General features: G+C 44.8%; 1 protein-coding gene across 2 annotated transcripts in view; it reads right to left on the reverse strand.

The window, feature by feature from the left end:
* Positions 1-180: 180 nt before the first annotated feature.
* DRD2 (dopamine receptor D2) overlaps positions 181-13,225 on the reverse strand; it is a 31,995-nt gene continuing 18,950 nt past the window's right edge. The window contains exons 2-8 of one of the 2 annotated variants that reach the window (XM_010119360.2): positions 11,319-11,631; positions 8,413-8,522; positions 7,717-7,853; positions 6,878-7,068; positions 5,929-6,015; positions 4,943-5,282; positions 181-4,350 (exon numbers count right to left, since the gene is read on the reverse strand). In XM_010119360.2, the coding sequence (XP_010117662.2) occupies positions 4,157-4,350; positions 4,943-5,282; positions 5,929-6,015; positions 6,878-7,068; positions 7,717-7,853; positions 8,413-8,522; positions 11,319-11,600 (1,341 nt within the window). In that variant the 5' untranslated portion in view covers positions 11,601-11,631 and the 3' untranslated portion in view covers positions 181-4,156. The remainder of the gene's footprint in view (positions 4,351-4,942; positions 5,283-5,928; positions 6,016-6,877; positions 7,069-7,716; positions 7,854-8,412; positions 8,523-11,318; positions 11,632-13,225) is intronic. The other variant, XM_010119368.2, reaches the window with a different exon arrangement.

The raw sequence follows: 13,225 nt of genomic DNA on the forward strand, positions 1-13,225 counted from the left end.
AACTAATCTGAAAAGCAAGCCAGAAAAAATACAAGATCTCATCTGAAGGCCATCTTTTCTTATCACACGTTTGTGTGATGTGTAGCATAACCGTAGGTCCCCGGAGTCTGACCCCTTACAGCTGCATGCCACCGGTGCTGCTTCTGGTAAAAAGAAAGAAATAAGCATATAACATCAGGGTAGCTTGTGCAGGTCTCTATTTAATTACAGTGCTCCATGAAGACATTTGTTGGTGTTGCACGTACTTGTGATGGGTATTATACATTCCTGACTCTTCAGGGAGTCATGTTTTTACGGGACAGTTTCACCACAGAGGTAGTGGCTTTTTTCTGTTTTATTTTTTATTTCAATGGGATTTAATAAGCTGGTTAGACCTACTGTAATTATTTTACTCTTCAATCAGGAAGATAAATGGTATCATGACTGTATGGGAGCAAGCAGGCAAGCGCCAAGTACAGTGCAGGCAGAATTCATGAGCTTCTTAATTAAAACCTGTTCAGGGGGTGCAGAGAGCCACACAGGCTTCAGCGAGCTGTGAATCGCAGGGAAGAAAAGCCGGAACAGGAAGACTCAATAAGCAGAACTAAAGCTTCAATTACAAATCATGAACTGGAAAATAGGGACTACGGCAAGGGTCTTTAAGTTCTTCTTTAGGATCAAAGAAATGGAATTGTCTCATTAATGTTTTAAAAACCATATTGGTACCCGTACCATCATCAGCACGTCCTGCCCTCTGAAGTCCTTGGGAAAGCAGTATTTTTCCAGGGTAGAAGCAACAGTGAGGACTATGTGCCAGACTCAGATCTGTGGGCAAGAGGCCTCAGAGTCCTGCGTGATGTGACCGACTTCTCATAACTTTCAGAAGTTTCTACAGACACCTTCCATCGCAGCTGTGGGCTGGCTGTCATTGTGCCAGGCGCTGTACAAACAGACTGCATGGACTGTCCTTGCTCTGGGCATTAATTTTTTTCTTTGCAAAGCCAGAGGTGATGACAGATTTTGGTCTTTCCTCAGAGTTACGAAGGCTTGATTCATGGGTGGAAATGGCTTTCGTTTGTTGTCTTTAAGTGCAGATGTTACATGGGAAAGGAAAAGCTGCTGCAGAGGAGATGAACAGACATGGCATTGCACCTTTCCAAGGGCAATGGGGATATAGATATTCCCACGAGACAGCTTTGAGTCTGCAGTGTTGGGAACGAGTGGCTTAAAATATCCCTGGGATGAGTGATGGGCTGAAGGTAATTTCTCCCAACAAATACTTTGTCTCTAGGAAAAGACACCTGGTGGTTTTTTGTTGGGTTTTTTTTTTTTTTTTGGTCCAACTTAGCAAACAAATGAAGGACATAGGCCCTTTTTTTAGCAGCTCTTTTCCTCCACAACACTTTGGAAGAGGTTTTCCATCTAGTAGTTCATGTGAGTTGAGCTATAAGGTTCTGTGTCCAGATTCAGAAACAAAACTTTCAAACCAGGTACGCAGTATTGGAGATGGTGATTTTGTCCTGGGCTAACACTAAACACACAACAAAATTATGACACAAAGTTAAGACGTTATTCACATTCCACTTATTTTGAGGGCTCATACCAGATTTTAGTACAGGGCAAATATCACTTCTAGCAACTTCCAAATGCTTTAAGGTTGTGGGTTTTTTTTGTCTATATGCGTATTTATTTTCTATTTTGATTCTGCTCCCCACCTGTTAATTCATCAAGTCAAATGGCTTTTTTCTGCTTTGCAATTGTAAACATGTTAGAAAAATTGAGCAGTAGTTTGTTATTATTTTTCCACCAAAAAATCTACTGACTTTACATTATTCTTTGTCTTTTAATTAATACCGGTCTGAGTTGATTCCCATCACTGAGTGAACTTGCTTTGTTAAATTTGGAAAAAAATCCCACCCAGATAATATGTGCCTGAGATCTCTGGAGTTAGTGTTTCCAATTTTCTGATTAAAAAAGAATTGGGAAGTTTCCTGTGCTCTGTAAGAACTGTTTTTCCCTTGCCTGTACTCCTGGTAACATACCAAGGTTCCCTAGCTGTGCGTTACAATGCTAAGCCAGAGTGACTGGCCTCATCTTACGTGTTCATAATGCTTTGTTCTGACAGCACCATGTAACTCCTGGGTCTCCTATGTCAACAAAATGTTGTTCTGGCAAGCAGGTACTCTCCTGTTCAGTTAATACACAGGACCTGTTTCTGCTGAGGGAATGTGCTAAAATCCTTCACCAAGCTGGGGCATATTTGGGCATTTGTAGGATCACTCCTTACGTTTATTGCCCTGAACGGACCTTGAAGAGCCTTTGGGTCAAGATGGGACTCCTGTTTCAATTTCAGAAAACGGCTGAAAGCATGTGTTATAGCTGCTTGATGCAATCTATCCTTGGTATACAGCTGGAGCACATTCTACCAGCATGGTCCATCCCACAGGAAAATGCTGTGTTAGCCATATAGGAAAACCAGGGAATAAAAGAACCCCCCCGCCTTGGCAGCAGTCTTTATCTATTCTGAAGCAGAAAGTATGTGACTATTGCACAAACTGCACAGAGAGAAAAGGGGTTCTCTTGCTCCCCAGATTGTGTTTTAACATCTGTAGAGAACAGCAGGTAACTAGAACTTGGGAGCTTGCTCTGCATATGGCTATCGTCATCATTTAGTTCTCGAGACCTTGCGTGAATTTCTCACCAGACCTATTTCCATGTCACTTTATTCATCTTACTATAGTTTGTTTACAGAGATATTACAAAATATATTGTGAACCGAGTACAATTAGTAAGTACAGTGTGGATTTGGCAATGCCGGAGTCAGCGTGATGAAATTATGCTGTTATGGGTTTTCAATTGTTTTAATCCATGAAAGCTAGATATCGGAAGGTAAGGGATGCTGGAAACATCCAGACCTTTCTAGAGTCCAACTTGGACACAGGAGCAGGTCCAGCTAGGGACTTTGTTGGGCCTTTATTCTGGCTTTTTCCAAAACCCACAGTTCTCTCATTTACTGGTAATTTAAATTAGGCACAATGTTGTTCTGCACTCTCTCTATGGAGAGACATAGGCAAAGCATCTCTGAGGTGGTCCTTGGTTTCATGGCGCTCTGAAGTTATGTGAGAAGAACTGGACCTAACTCAGCTGATGTGTTCCAGTTCAGGTCTGAGAAGGACATGGCTGCAGACACCTCACCTGGCACGCAGTCGTCATGTTTCTACATTTACTGCGCTAACTCTCCTCACCTAGTTTTATAACTCTTTGTAAGACTGGAGATGAAATGCTGGTGGGCAGAAATTGTTGCTGGGCTGGCTGATGATGGATGATAGTTGGTGTCCTGTTTGATCTGAATGTATACCATGCAATACAATGTATAGCTTCTTTAGTTTCTCTCCACCTATTTTTTGGCTTGGGCTCCTGTTCAATTCATCCTATTAATTAATATTTACACTGATGTAGTGGTCCCTTGTGAGACTTAGGCTCTCCTTCTTCCTTCTGCCCATTCCTTGTAGGCCCACATTGTTGCAGAGATTGGATTTGTAGGTGTCAGAATCTTCTTAGCCCACTTGAGGACCTCTTAAAGTTTTGGTTTTGTTTAGTTGTTTGTTTTTGTTTTTTTTTTTTTTTTTCTCAAGGCTTCAGCAGTTTAATACTGGGTAAGTCAGCTTGAGGTGAAGGCAAAGCTATTGCATGGAGTTTCCGCAAGCTCTGTCTGGCTCCTATTGCGAAGCGGAAAAGACGGTCTTGTCTTTGGTGAGGATCGTATCAATGACGTAACGCGCGAGCCGGTAGCGGCAGTGACCTATCGCTACCATCACGTGGCTCTGCAACTGTCTGTGTTCAATGCGCTCAAGGTTAGATGGCCACAGGCAAAAATCAAGTGAGTGTGCCTTGGTTTTTGCTTCCACTTTAAACACAGTGTGAGGGTAGCTCTGAAAGTGCCCTTAGGATTGATGTCCCCAGGTCCAAAGGTCACCTCGGAGGAAGAGAACCTCCCACATGAAGATCCTTGTAACATCACCACCAAGAGGTGCGTGGGCATGGCACTGCTGTAACACCGTAGGCCTCATGCCCAAGACAAGGGCTGGAGACCTCCCCATGGCTGCCCGTTTGTGCGCGTGAATGGCATTAGTTTATTTTTTTCTCATTCTCAAAAATGTGGTTGCTGTTTTTACTCTTAACAGTGGAGGATTTTCATGAAAGCCTTGCGAAACTCGATGTTGAAGGTGGTGTAAATAATTGGGTTGACAGCACTGTTGACGTATCCAAGCCACGTAAAGGCACTGTACATTGCTGGGGGGATGTTGCAATCGCAGTGCATGTTCAGGATGTGAGTGATGAAGAATGGAAGCCAGCAGATGATGAAAACACCTAGAGGGAAAGGAAAGAGACAGTTTTGATTGCTGAAAGCTGGACAAGTTTTGAGACTATGAGAACAGTAAGATTCTTTTGGCTATAAAGGAAAAATGCTTCCCTGAGGAATAAGCCTTCTGTCTGTTAAGTTTCACGGTCTATATTCTGAGTATCCAGGTACTAAAGAACTTCTTTGCTGCTGTAATTAGATGAGTTTAACGTAAAAAAATCTGGCCTTCAGAAGTGCTAGTTTCTTGCTCAGCTATGGTGCCTTTTGTGTTCCAGAAAGCCCAGGAGCAATCTTGCCCTTGCACCCGGCCTTTTAGTAGGGGCAAGAGGGCAGTCTTGTCTTTTGGGAGTCCAGACACCCCACAGATGGACAACCTTCTGACCTTTTTTGTACAGCACCGTGAACTGTTCCTAGCTGGGAAGGAGACAGCCTTCCTAATGGCAGCCTCTTGCCTACATATTCTCTAATGCATCCAGTTAAATTATTTCTGGGCAGGCCTGGAAAACCAGTCTACCCTGGACATTCAGACTGGCTGCCCTAATCCTGGGTAGCTATCGGTTTTCTGGAGAAACACAAGAGGAAGCCAATGGGCACTCTCACCAAGTACAATGGCTAGCATCTGAGTGGCTTTCTTTTCCTTCTGTTGCGACAGTTTCCTCCTGCTCACGGTCTTGAGAGAGGTCCTTGTTTTGCCATTGGGCATGGACTGGATCTCAAAGACCTTGGCTGTGTGGGGTGTTTCTTTGGCGTGTCCATTCTTCTCTATTTTCCCAGGGCTGTCCAAGGGTGCCTGCAGGGTTGAGTTGGTGCCCTGATTAGAAGCAAGTGGCACAACCAACTGATGGTTACTTGGTTTTGCTGGTTTGATGGTGGTTTTCTCGAGGGGGCTGGTACTTGACACCATCTCCATTTCCATCTCTTCTATGTGACTCTCCACCTCCTGGACAAGAATCAAATGTCCACAAGATAAAGACAGATAAATATACAGCGAGGAGCAACAAACATTCCTTACAAAGCGAAGCTGGTTGATGTTGCAGAGCAATCAATCCCTCTTCTCCCTCCCTACGTTTTTGACAGATGCTTGGAGAAAGGGCTGTAAAGCGTTTACAGACAAGAATACTTGGGGGCAGATGAGACTGAGAGAGCTGCAGTGATTGACTCTCCTACTGAACAGAGAAATGGGAGAGGCACTGTCTCCACTCCCTATAGATTTTATTTAGGTTTTCAGAATATAAATAAACGAAAGTGAAATCAACAAGCAAAACACAACAAAGCCAATGCAGTCCAGGACTTAAAATAAATAACAGAGAGGAGAAGAAATTCAAGACACAAAATGTTAAAATGTCATGGCTTTTAGAGCTGATCTTTAGGTGAGCTTAGGCTGGCTTTTTGAGATCTGTGATCTTAAACCCCCTGCTTCACTCTGAGGAATGGGAAGAATATTTAAATTCAGAGATTGAATGAATGGTAACCTTTCTTCTTAGTTTATTTTTCTCCCACCCTACGTAAATTCATTCTGTGTCCTGAGAGGAGAAAAGGGGAGAGCTAAACGCTCTGAAAAGCTACCACTTCTCTTTAACACTCACCACTTTGCGCTTATTAACTTGGAAACTCCCATTGGACTTCACAATAACTGTGCAGAGCTTGACGTCTTCTGGATGAGTGCATTTGTCCTAAGGGGCAAGCACCAGCTCAGAGGTTACACAAGCAGATAGCAATTGGGAGGGGAAGCTGGCGAGGGGGGCACGTGGAAATACAGACACAGGGCATGAAGCAGGAAGTAATCAGGGTGACTAAGGTGCCAAGAGTGATGGAAAGCTACTCTGAAGAAGCAGTAATGGAGGCAAGTATCCCTTCTGCTTTTCACCAAAGGAAGGAAACCACAAAGATCTGCTTATGTTTCAGTCTCTCTCTGTCTCGCTGCCTCCTCTGCTTGACGTGACACTGGCCTCTGAGGCGCTGCGCTTTGGAGGTGGTGCCTCTGGGACTGCGCGTTCCTACCAGCTGTCCCGCACATGCCACAAGAGGAGCGTTTAGACAAGCGGTCTCACGCTGAACGCGCTCAGCTGTGTTAAGCTCCGCTTAGATACGCTTCTCATGCTTTCAGAGGCTGTTTTCACTGCAGAGGTGTAATTACCAGCGATGTAGTTGGCACCTCAGCCACGCAAACAATTTCCATTGAACTTCTTCATCACAACAGCGGGACTGACTCAGAAAATTGTGTAGCCGGTGGTCTGGAGTACCCCACCCCAAACTCGGCAGAGCCAAAGGAAGCACAGTCTGGTTAACGGAGCAGCTCCTAGTGCGGGTCTGCTGATGGGAGATCCCCTGAGATCCAGAGAGCACCAGCCAGTGACCCGATAATCCAGAGCGTGCAGCTGGGACCCTGGAATGGCACCGGACGTCTTTATGATCCAGTACTTTGCCTAGTCCAGCCAGTGTCACGTGGGGACAGGAGGAAATGCTTTGGGGAACGAAGTGGGACAGGAAGGGGAAGGAGAGAGACTGCCGAGAGCAGGACAGAGGGCTAGTTACCTTCAGCGGGGCTTGCGTGTCCGAGTCCAGGCCGTGGCTGCTGCGCTTGGTGTTGACACGCTTCCTGCGCTTCCGGAGCACTATGTAAATCTGCACATACACCAGCAGGGTGACAATGAAGGGGACGTAGAAGGAGACGATAGAGGAATACACAACAAAGGCAGGATTGGCAATGATGCACTCATTCTCATCTGGAAGACAAAAAGTTTCAGGCTTGTTGTCCCTGCTGCTAGGAGCTAGCACCGGCTTCCCCTTCTCTCTCCTGCTTTCAGAAGGCAGAGATACCCGGAGTGTGAGGGTTCAGGTTCTAGGGGGGACCATTGTGTCAGCTGGAAGTGGTACCAGAGCAGCAAACTCCCCTTGGGTCGCAGGGACTTGCATACAGACCTAAAGTCCCCGTTTATTGCTTGCCTTGTAACTAAAAGCCTGTCAATCCCGTGCTGTATACAATCCAGTGTTCCTGCGAAACTGGTGGCTGAAGAGCCCGTTCTCTCCTCTCTCAGTGAAGCTATTTGTCCCAGGACTTTCCTTCTCACATGTCTGTATGTAAGGGGGATTTTGATTTTGTAGTGGACAAATGTTAATGTAACATTGAGTGTTGTGTAAATGTCTACATAACCGCAGTTCTGATGTGTCTGAAATACTGGTCTGGAACAGCAAGAGATGAAACGGATCCAGAAGCAGCTGAGAAATTATCTGGAGTGACACTGGGAGAGGACGTCTGAAAATAAAGCTAAAACCTCATCCCTGTGTTTATTCCTATTGTAACGGAAGACTACCTGGGTACCCAGTAAAGCCAGGAAGATGCCACAGCCAGCTGCAGGTGGCATAACACTCACCTGTGTTGTTGAGGCCAAAGAGGAGTGGGCAGGAGATGGCAAACGAAAGCACCCAGACCACAGCAATCATGACGGTGACCCTGCGCTTCGAGCTGTAGCGGGTGTTGTACAGCATTGGCATTGCTACCGCTGTGTACCTGCAGCGTGGAGATACAAACCCTGTCTATTGTTATTCTGCCAGTGTTATCATTCTGTTTATTATTGTTATTCTGCCAGCATCTCTTATTCTGCCAGCGCTGACAAACCCTGTGGGAAATCACACCTAGTTACTGTGTCTGAAAGCCTGGTCCTGCAAGAGAATACAGGGCAAGTCAGGTTTCATGAATCTCCGAGGTGTCTCTGTTCCCTGTTTTGGAAGGCATGAGGCTGGAGTCAGCTTAGCACAGTATTTTTCTTCTGCTCTCTCTGAGCTACTGCCTTCCCACCCTGCATCGTTCAGGTACGTAAACAGAAGGACTGAACTAACGGAGACATAGACAATTCCATTTACATTCTCAAGACCAGTGTTTCTGTGTCTGCTTCTGATGGTATCCCTGCTCGAACGTCATTTAGGTCCTCTAAATTGCTCTTCAAAAGATGTCAACAACGCTAGCTCTCACTGTTTTCAAGTCTGAGTCACAGGTAAAATTAGACCCTGTAAAGTTGGCTGACTTGGTAGCGTGGATTTGACACGACTTGCTGCCATGGAGCCCTCACCTGTCAATGCTGATGGCACAGAGGTTGAGGATGCTGGCAGTACACATCATAACATCAAGGGTTACAAAGATGTCACAGTGGATCCGACTGAACCTCCACTCACCAACCACCTGCAAAGAGAGGGGAATAAGATCAGTAAAAGAATTCCCTGAGGATATGCTATTGAGAGGGTCTAAAGGGAGATCTTTGCACTAAGATAGAGACACTTGCTGGTAGCTGGAGTTCTGCTGGTTCAGGAGGGATCAAAGTTTTGTCTACAGAACTTCCAGCTGGAATCGGGTCGTGTGCCGTAGGTCATGTACTGTGTCAAGTAGGATTGCCATTGAGTGCCTTCGAGGACTTTGTCCTGTCCAAAGGTCTCGAAGGATGGCACAGCCGCAAAGGAAGTACTCTGCTCTGTCCAAACTGTTCCTTAGAGCGTTCCCCTGAGGGCTGCTGTGTTTTTGTCCTTCCTGATTCCGTCCTGTTTCTCTGTATTGAGTTGGGCAGCCCAAAGAGCGAACACAAACCTGGGCTCGTATTCCAATGACGTAAGGGAGTGCAAGTCTTCTCAAAATCAGAGTTAACTGTGCCAGAGCTTAAACAGGTCTCTGAAGCATTGCAAAGTGTTAGGAAGGAAACGCATCCATTTTATACCCTGAGCACCTCTAATTGTACTTAAACTTTTTTATTGGATGCTTTTTTTGCAACTTTACATAGCAGTAGAGAAGCAGGAGCTTTCCTTCGTTTCTTAGTTTTAGAAACTGGGGTATAAATTTTCTTGCTTTTTTTTTTTTTTTTTTTGTAAGAACGAAATTAATTCAGATTGAAAATCCTTTGACACGCTACATGTTGTGATAAAGACAAAGAACTAATGATAACACTTCCAGTTACCAGTAGCCTTTTTCTCTTCACTTATCTTACTATTGAAACTGAACTTTGCCAATTAAGTTTAATAGCAATTATTAGGACTGCTGTATTTGACATGTGATGAAAAAAGTATATTTCCCTCTAATAAAAATAGAGCCCTACTGCATTTGAAAATAGAATGAATAAGATATCTATTCTTCAGTTATTTCTGCTCTGATATACATAACTATACATAACCAGAGGCAGCATAAAGAAGGAAGAAAGAATGACTGCATTGAAGCCTGAGTGACAGATGAATACTTAGCGATTAAAAAAGCACTTAAAAGACGGTTACATCAGTAACTTTGAGAATTTGCCCAAAGGTAAAGGCTTCCAGCCAGATATAAGCCTCTGCAAAATCAGTTTCCTGAAGGCATAGTTTTGAGTTTATGGGAGATGCCGTAAACTGCAGCAGTTCTTTCTCTTAGTGCTTTCATTTATGTAGGAGAAACCTCAAAAGTTTGGAGGTGGTAGATTTGTTTGCTTGATTTTTAAAAGGACTTTATATATATATATATATATATATATATATATATATATATATATATAATTTACAACAAAAGGATTCTGGCCAGTTTTGATTGCAGACCCAGGGAGCTACCACAGCGTGCCTAACTCATGTCAGCACAGTGGCTCCTTCTCTGTTGGAAAGTATACATCAGGGGTTTTGTTGCTTCAAGCAGTAGGTTTAGCAGAGTGTGCATAGGAGCAGAAAGGGCAAAAGTAAATAAAAGAGGGGGGGGGGGGAAAAGTATTACTGGGGTGTAGAGTCCTGATTGTCCTCCTTGGTAGCCTAAAGACGCAGAGGTTCCTGGTCAACTGCATCCACACATGAGCCGAGAAAGGGAAAAGCATCTTACATCACGTATGCTTTATTCTTCCACGTTAAAATAACAAGTGTCTGAGAGACTCTTAGAGCTGGGCCTAAGAGAGCAAGAGCTGCTCACAGCACAAGCCTCTGCTTAAAATAGGTCACGCAAAAAAGGAATATAACAGAAGAGCGTAACTAGTCCCAGAGGCTCCCAGTTGACTATGATCACAACCAGCCTGTGGTCATGTTAATAAGCTTGAGCAGATGCATGATGCTTTACATTTTTAAAGTGCCATGAAAACAATAATTAACTAGAGTGATAATTAGTAGTGTGGTTTCTCGACAGCCTATGTCATATCAGTGTGTTTGTTTTGCTTTGCATTAATATTTAATGGGCTAATTGATTATGGCTTCTTCCCCTGCTCTCCTCTCTGCTTTATCACTTTTCTCTCATAACCAAATGCCTGAAAATTAATTGTAAACTCAATACAGTTTTGCTCTTGTGCTTTCTAAGCACTGTTCTTTCTCTCTTGGCTGTGATTGCCACCAGCATGCCAGTTCTCAGCTAACTGAGAGACCTTTGCCATCAAGTGATCGGGCAGCAGTCTTGGGACTATTTGGATTTCGCAAACCACGGTGCTACTGCTCTGTAAGCAGAAGCACAGAGCTCTTTCGTACCAAAGTGACGTGCTAACGGCAGCAATGTGAAAGTAGCTCACTTGTGATTCTGTTTCTCTCCTGTATTGTGACATAAAAGCTCTGGATTTACATCCTACTTCTACAATTGTCTGCTCTTACTACTGTAGTCCTGCAGGAATAGGGTTTGATTACTATTTGATGCAGTTCTAGTGTGGGTACCCGTGATGCTGCAGACTCATGCTTGGGAATGAACAGTTCACCTTTGTAGTTTTGAAAACAAAATTGGGGTCCTTTTTCTCTTGACCCCTCTATTTAAAGGCCAGACTTTCAATGCGATCGGATTGTAATTTAGTCCTCTCAATAACAGTGTATTTTTCAAGTCACCCTGTCATCTGCTATCATGTCCATTTCCTGGAAAAAGCTGACCAACTGTTAGGAAATGACAAACACTTTTGTTCTGGGAAATTCAGGAGGTCTGGAAATAGCTGATGTCCAGGCTGCTAAACCTTCCCCCTCCCTACCTGTTCACCAGAAACAGAGTACTGCAAAAGAGAGCTGAGTCACCTACCTCCAGATAGACCACCCAAGGCATGACTAGAGTTGCTACCAAGAGATCTGCCACTGCCAAGCTGACGATCAGGTAATTGGTGGTAGTCTGAAGGGCTTTTTCCCTGGACACAGCCATACACACCAGCACGTTGCCAAAAACAATGACAAAGATGAGGAGGGTGAGCAGCATGGCATAGTAGTTGTACTGAGGCTTCTGGTCTGCATTGGACTCGTTGAGTGGCTTGCTCCAGTTCCTGTCACTGATGTCACCATTGTACCACGAGAGGTTTAGGGGATCCATGGAGGTAAAAGTGCCAGGTTCCAGCTCCACCCTGACACAAAGATGTTGAAAAGACAGTCAAAGGCCAGGTTGTAGAACAAAAATAAAACAATTACGCATGTGCTACCACACTAGGGATTGTCAGGAGCCCGTTCCCCCGCCCTGAACTCCTGCGTGCAAATGGTTGGCTGACTGGAAACGTGATGTAGACCCAGGTGGGAGTCTGGACTGATGGTCAGATACCTAGGCAGGGATGCAAGAAGTTAATTTCTATCTCCAATTCATCCTCCAGATTTCTGTGACCAGGGATACTGGTTATGCTGCGTTACAGCCAATTCAGACAGAGTGCCTGGGATTTTTGTGGTGTCTCCCCTGACATTCCCGAACCACTAACTGCTCCATGTTAGGCGTGCACAGTGCAGGGCAGATGTGCCATGACCCACTTTGTTTATTTTTCATGTGTTTCATGGGGCTTTGGGCTGTGGTGGTTTTTTTGTTTGGGTTTTTTTTTTGTTTGTTTTGTTTTGTTTTTCCTTTTTCTTTGCTTTTCCTTATTTTTTTTTCCTCCAGCAGGGAAATAACTAAATTTTTAAAAACCTATGAACTGAACTGTGATGATAACAAAACTTGACAGTAACAGTTCTGAAGTCAGGGCTGGACTGTGCCTGCTTTCTGCCATTCCCCCACTGAGGCTGTGGTGCAAAGGGGAAAATGGTGGGGGCATGACTGGGTGCCCTCCCACAGCCCAGCCGCTGCCGCTCCTGGCACTGGGAAGACAGGTCTCCTTGGAAATCCGCGGCGCCACGGCAAACCATCGTTTTTTCCCTGGCCAATGGCCAGGCTCTGTGCGCTCTTTCAAAGGTAACACATAAACAACTCATGGCTTTTCGCTGTGGAGTTCCCTAGAGCCTATTTAGGGTTTTGTATTTGTTTATCCAGACATAGCAAAGACAACTTGCAAATGTCTTCTGGTCTTTTGGACTTTTTCTGTCTCCCAGGTCAGCCTCTGTGCTCCTCTTCCTTAGCTGGGCCATTTTTGGCTCACGGTAAGGGGACTCTCACCAAGAAGCCTTCCTTTGGTTCCCGGGCTTATGGGTGGTTTTTGTGGATGAAAAGGAAGAAGAATGCAAATCAACTTACTAGAGATGAGGAAACAATATTCTAAATACATGTTGCTGTCTGGATATAGCGGTTTGTGAGCTATTTGCTGCAAATGCAGGCAGTGAAAGCTGCTCTCGGGAAGATGTATCAACAAAGCTGAAGTGCGGGATGTGGTATGTGAAGGGACGGTCGTGGTTTCTGCTGTGATGATACGCTTACAGCAGAACCAGTATCTCTTGGGTCATGTTCCTGTATGGTGCAGGCTAATGAAGGTGCGTGGATGTCTATGAGGGTGTATGGATTTTATGCCAGCGGTTGACGCAGAGCAGCGGTATCGGGACTCTGCATCCCCCAGGTCGTTGGCATCCAACTGCACGTATGTCTGTGTTGTGAGAAACTGGCTAAAAGTTCAGCTGCATCTGCTGCGAGCTGTGTCTGCGTGGTGTCTGTGTTGGGGTCTTTATCTGGTGCCAGCATATGAAAAAGAGAAATTGCACGTTTGCGATGAGAGTGCAGTATATTTGGCCACTGGCTCTGGCATGCTG

This window comes from Chlamydotis macqueenii, chromosome 24 (genome assembly GCF_036417535.1).
Source record: "Chlamydotis macqueenii isolate bChlMac1 chromosome 24, bChlMac1.mat, whole genome shotgun sequence".
NCBI classification, from domain to species: domain Eukaryota; kingdom Metazoa; phylum Chordata; class Aves; order Otidiformes; family Otididae; genus Chlamydotis; species Chlamydotis macqueenii.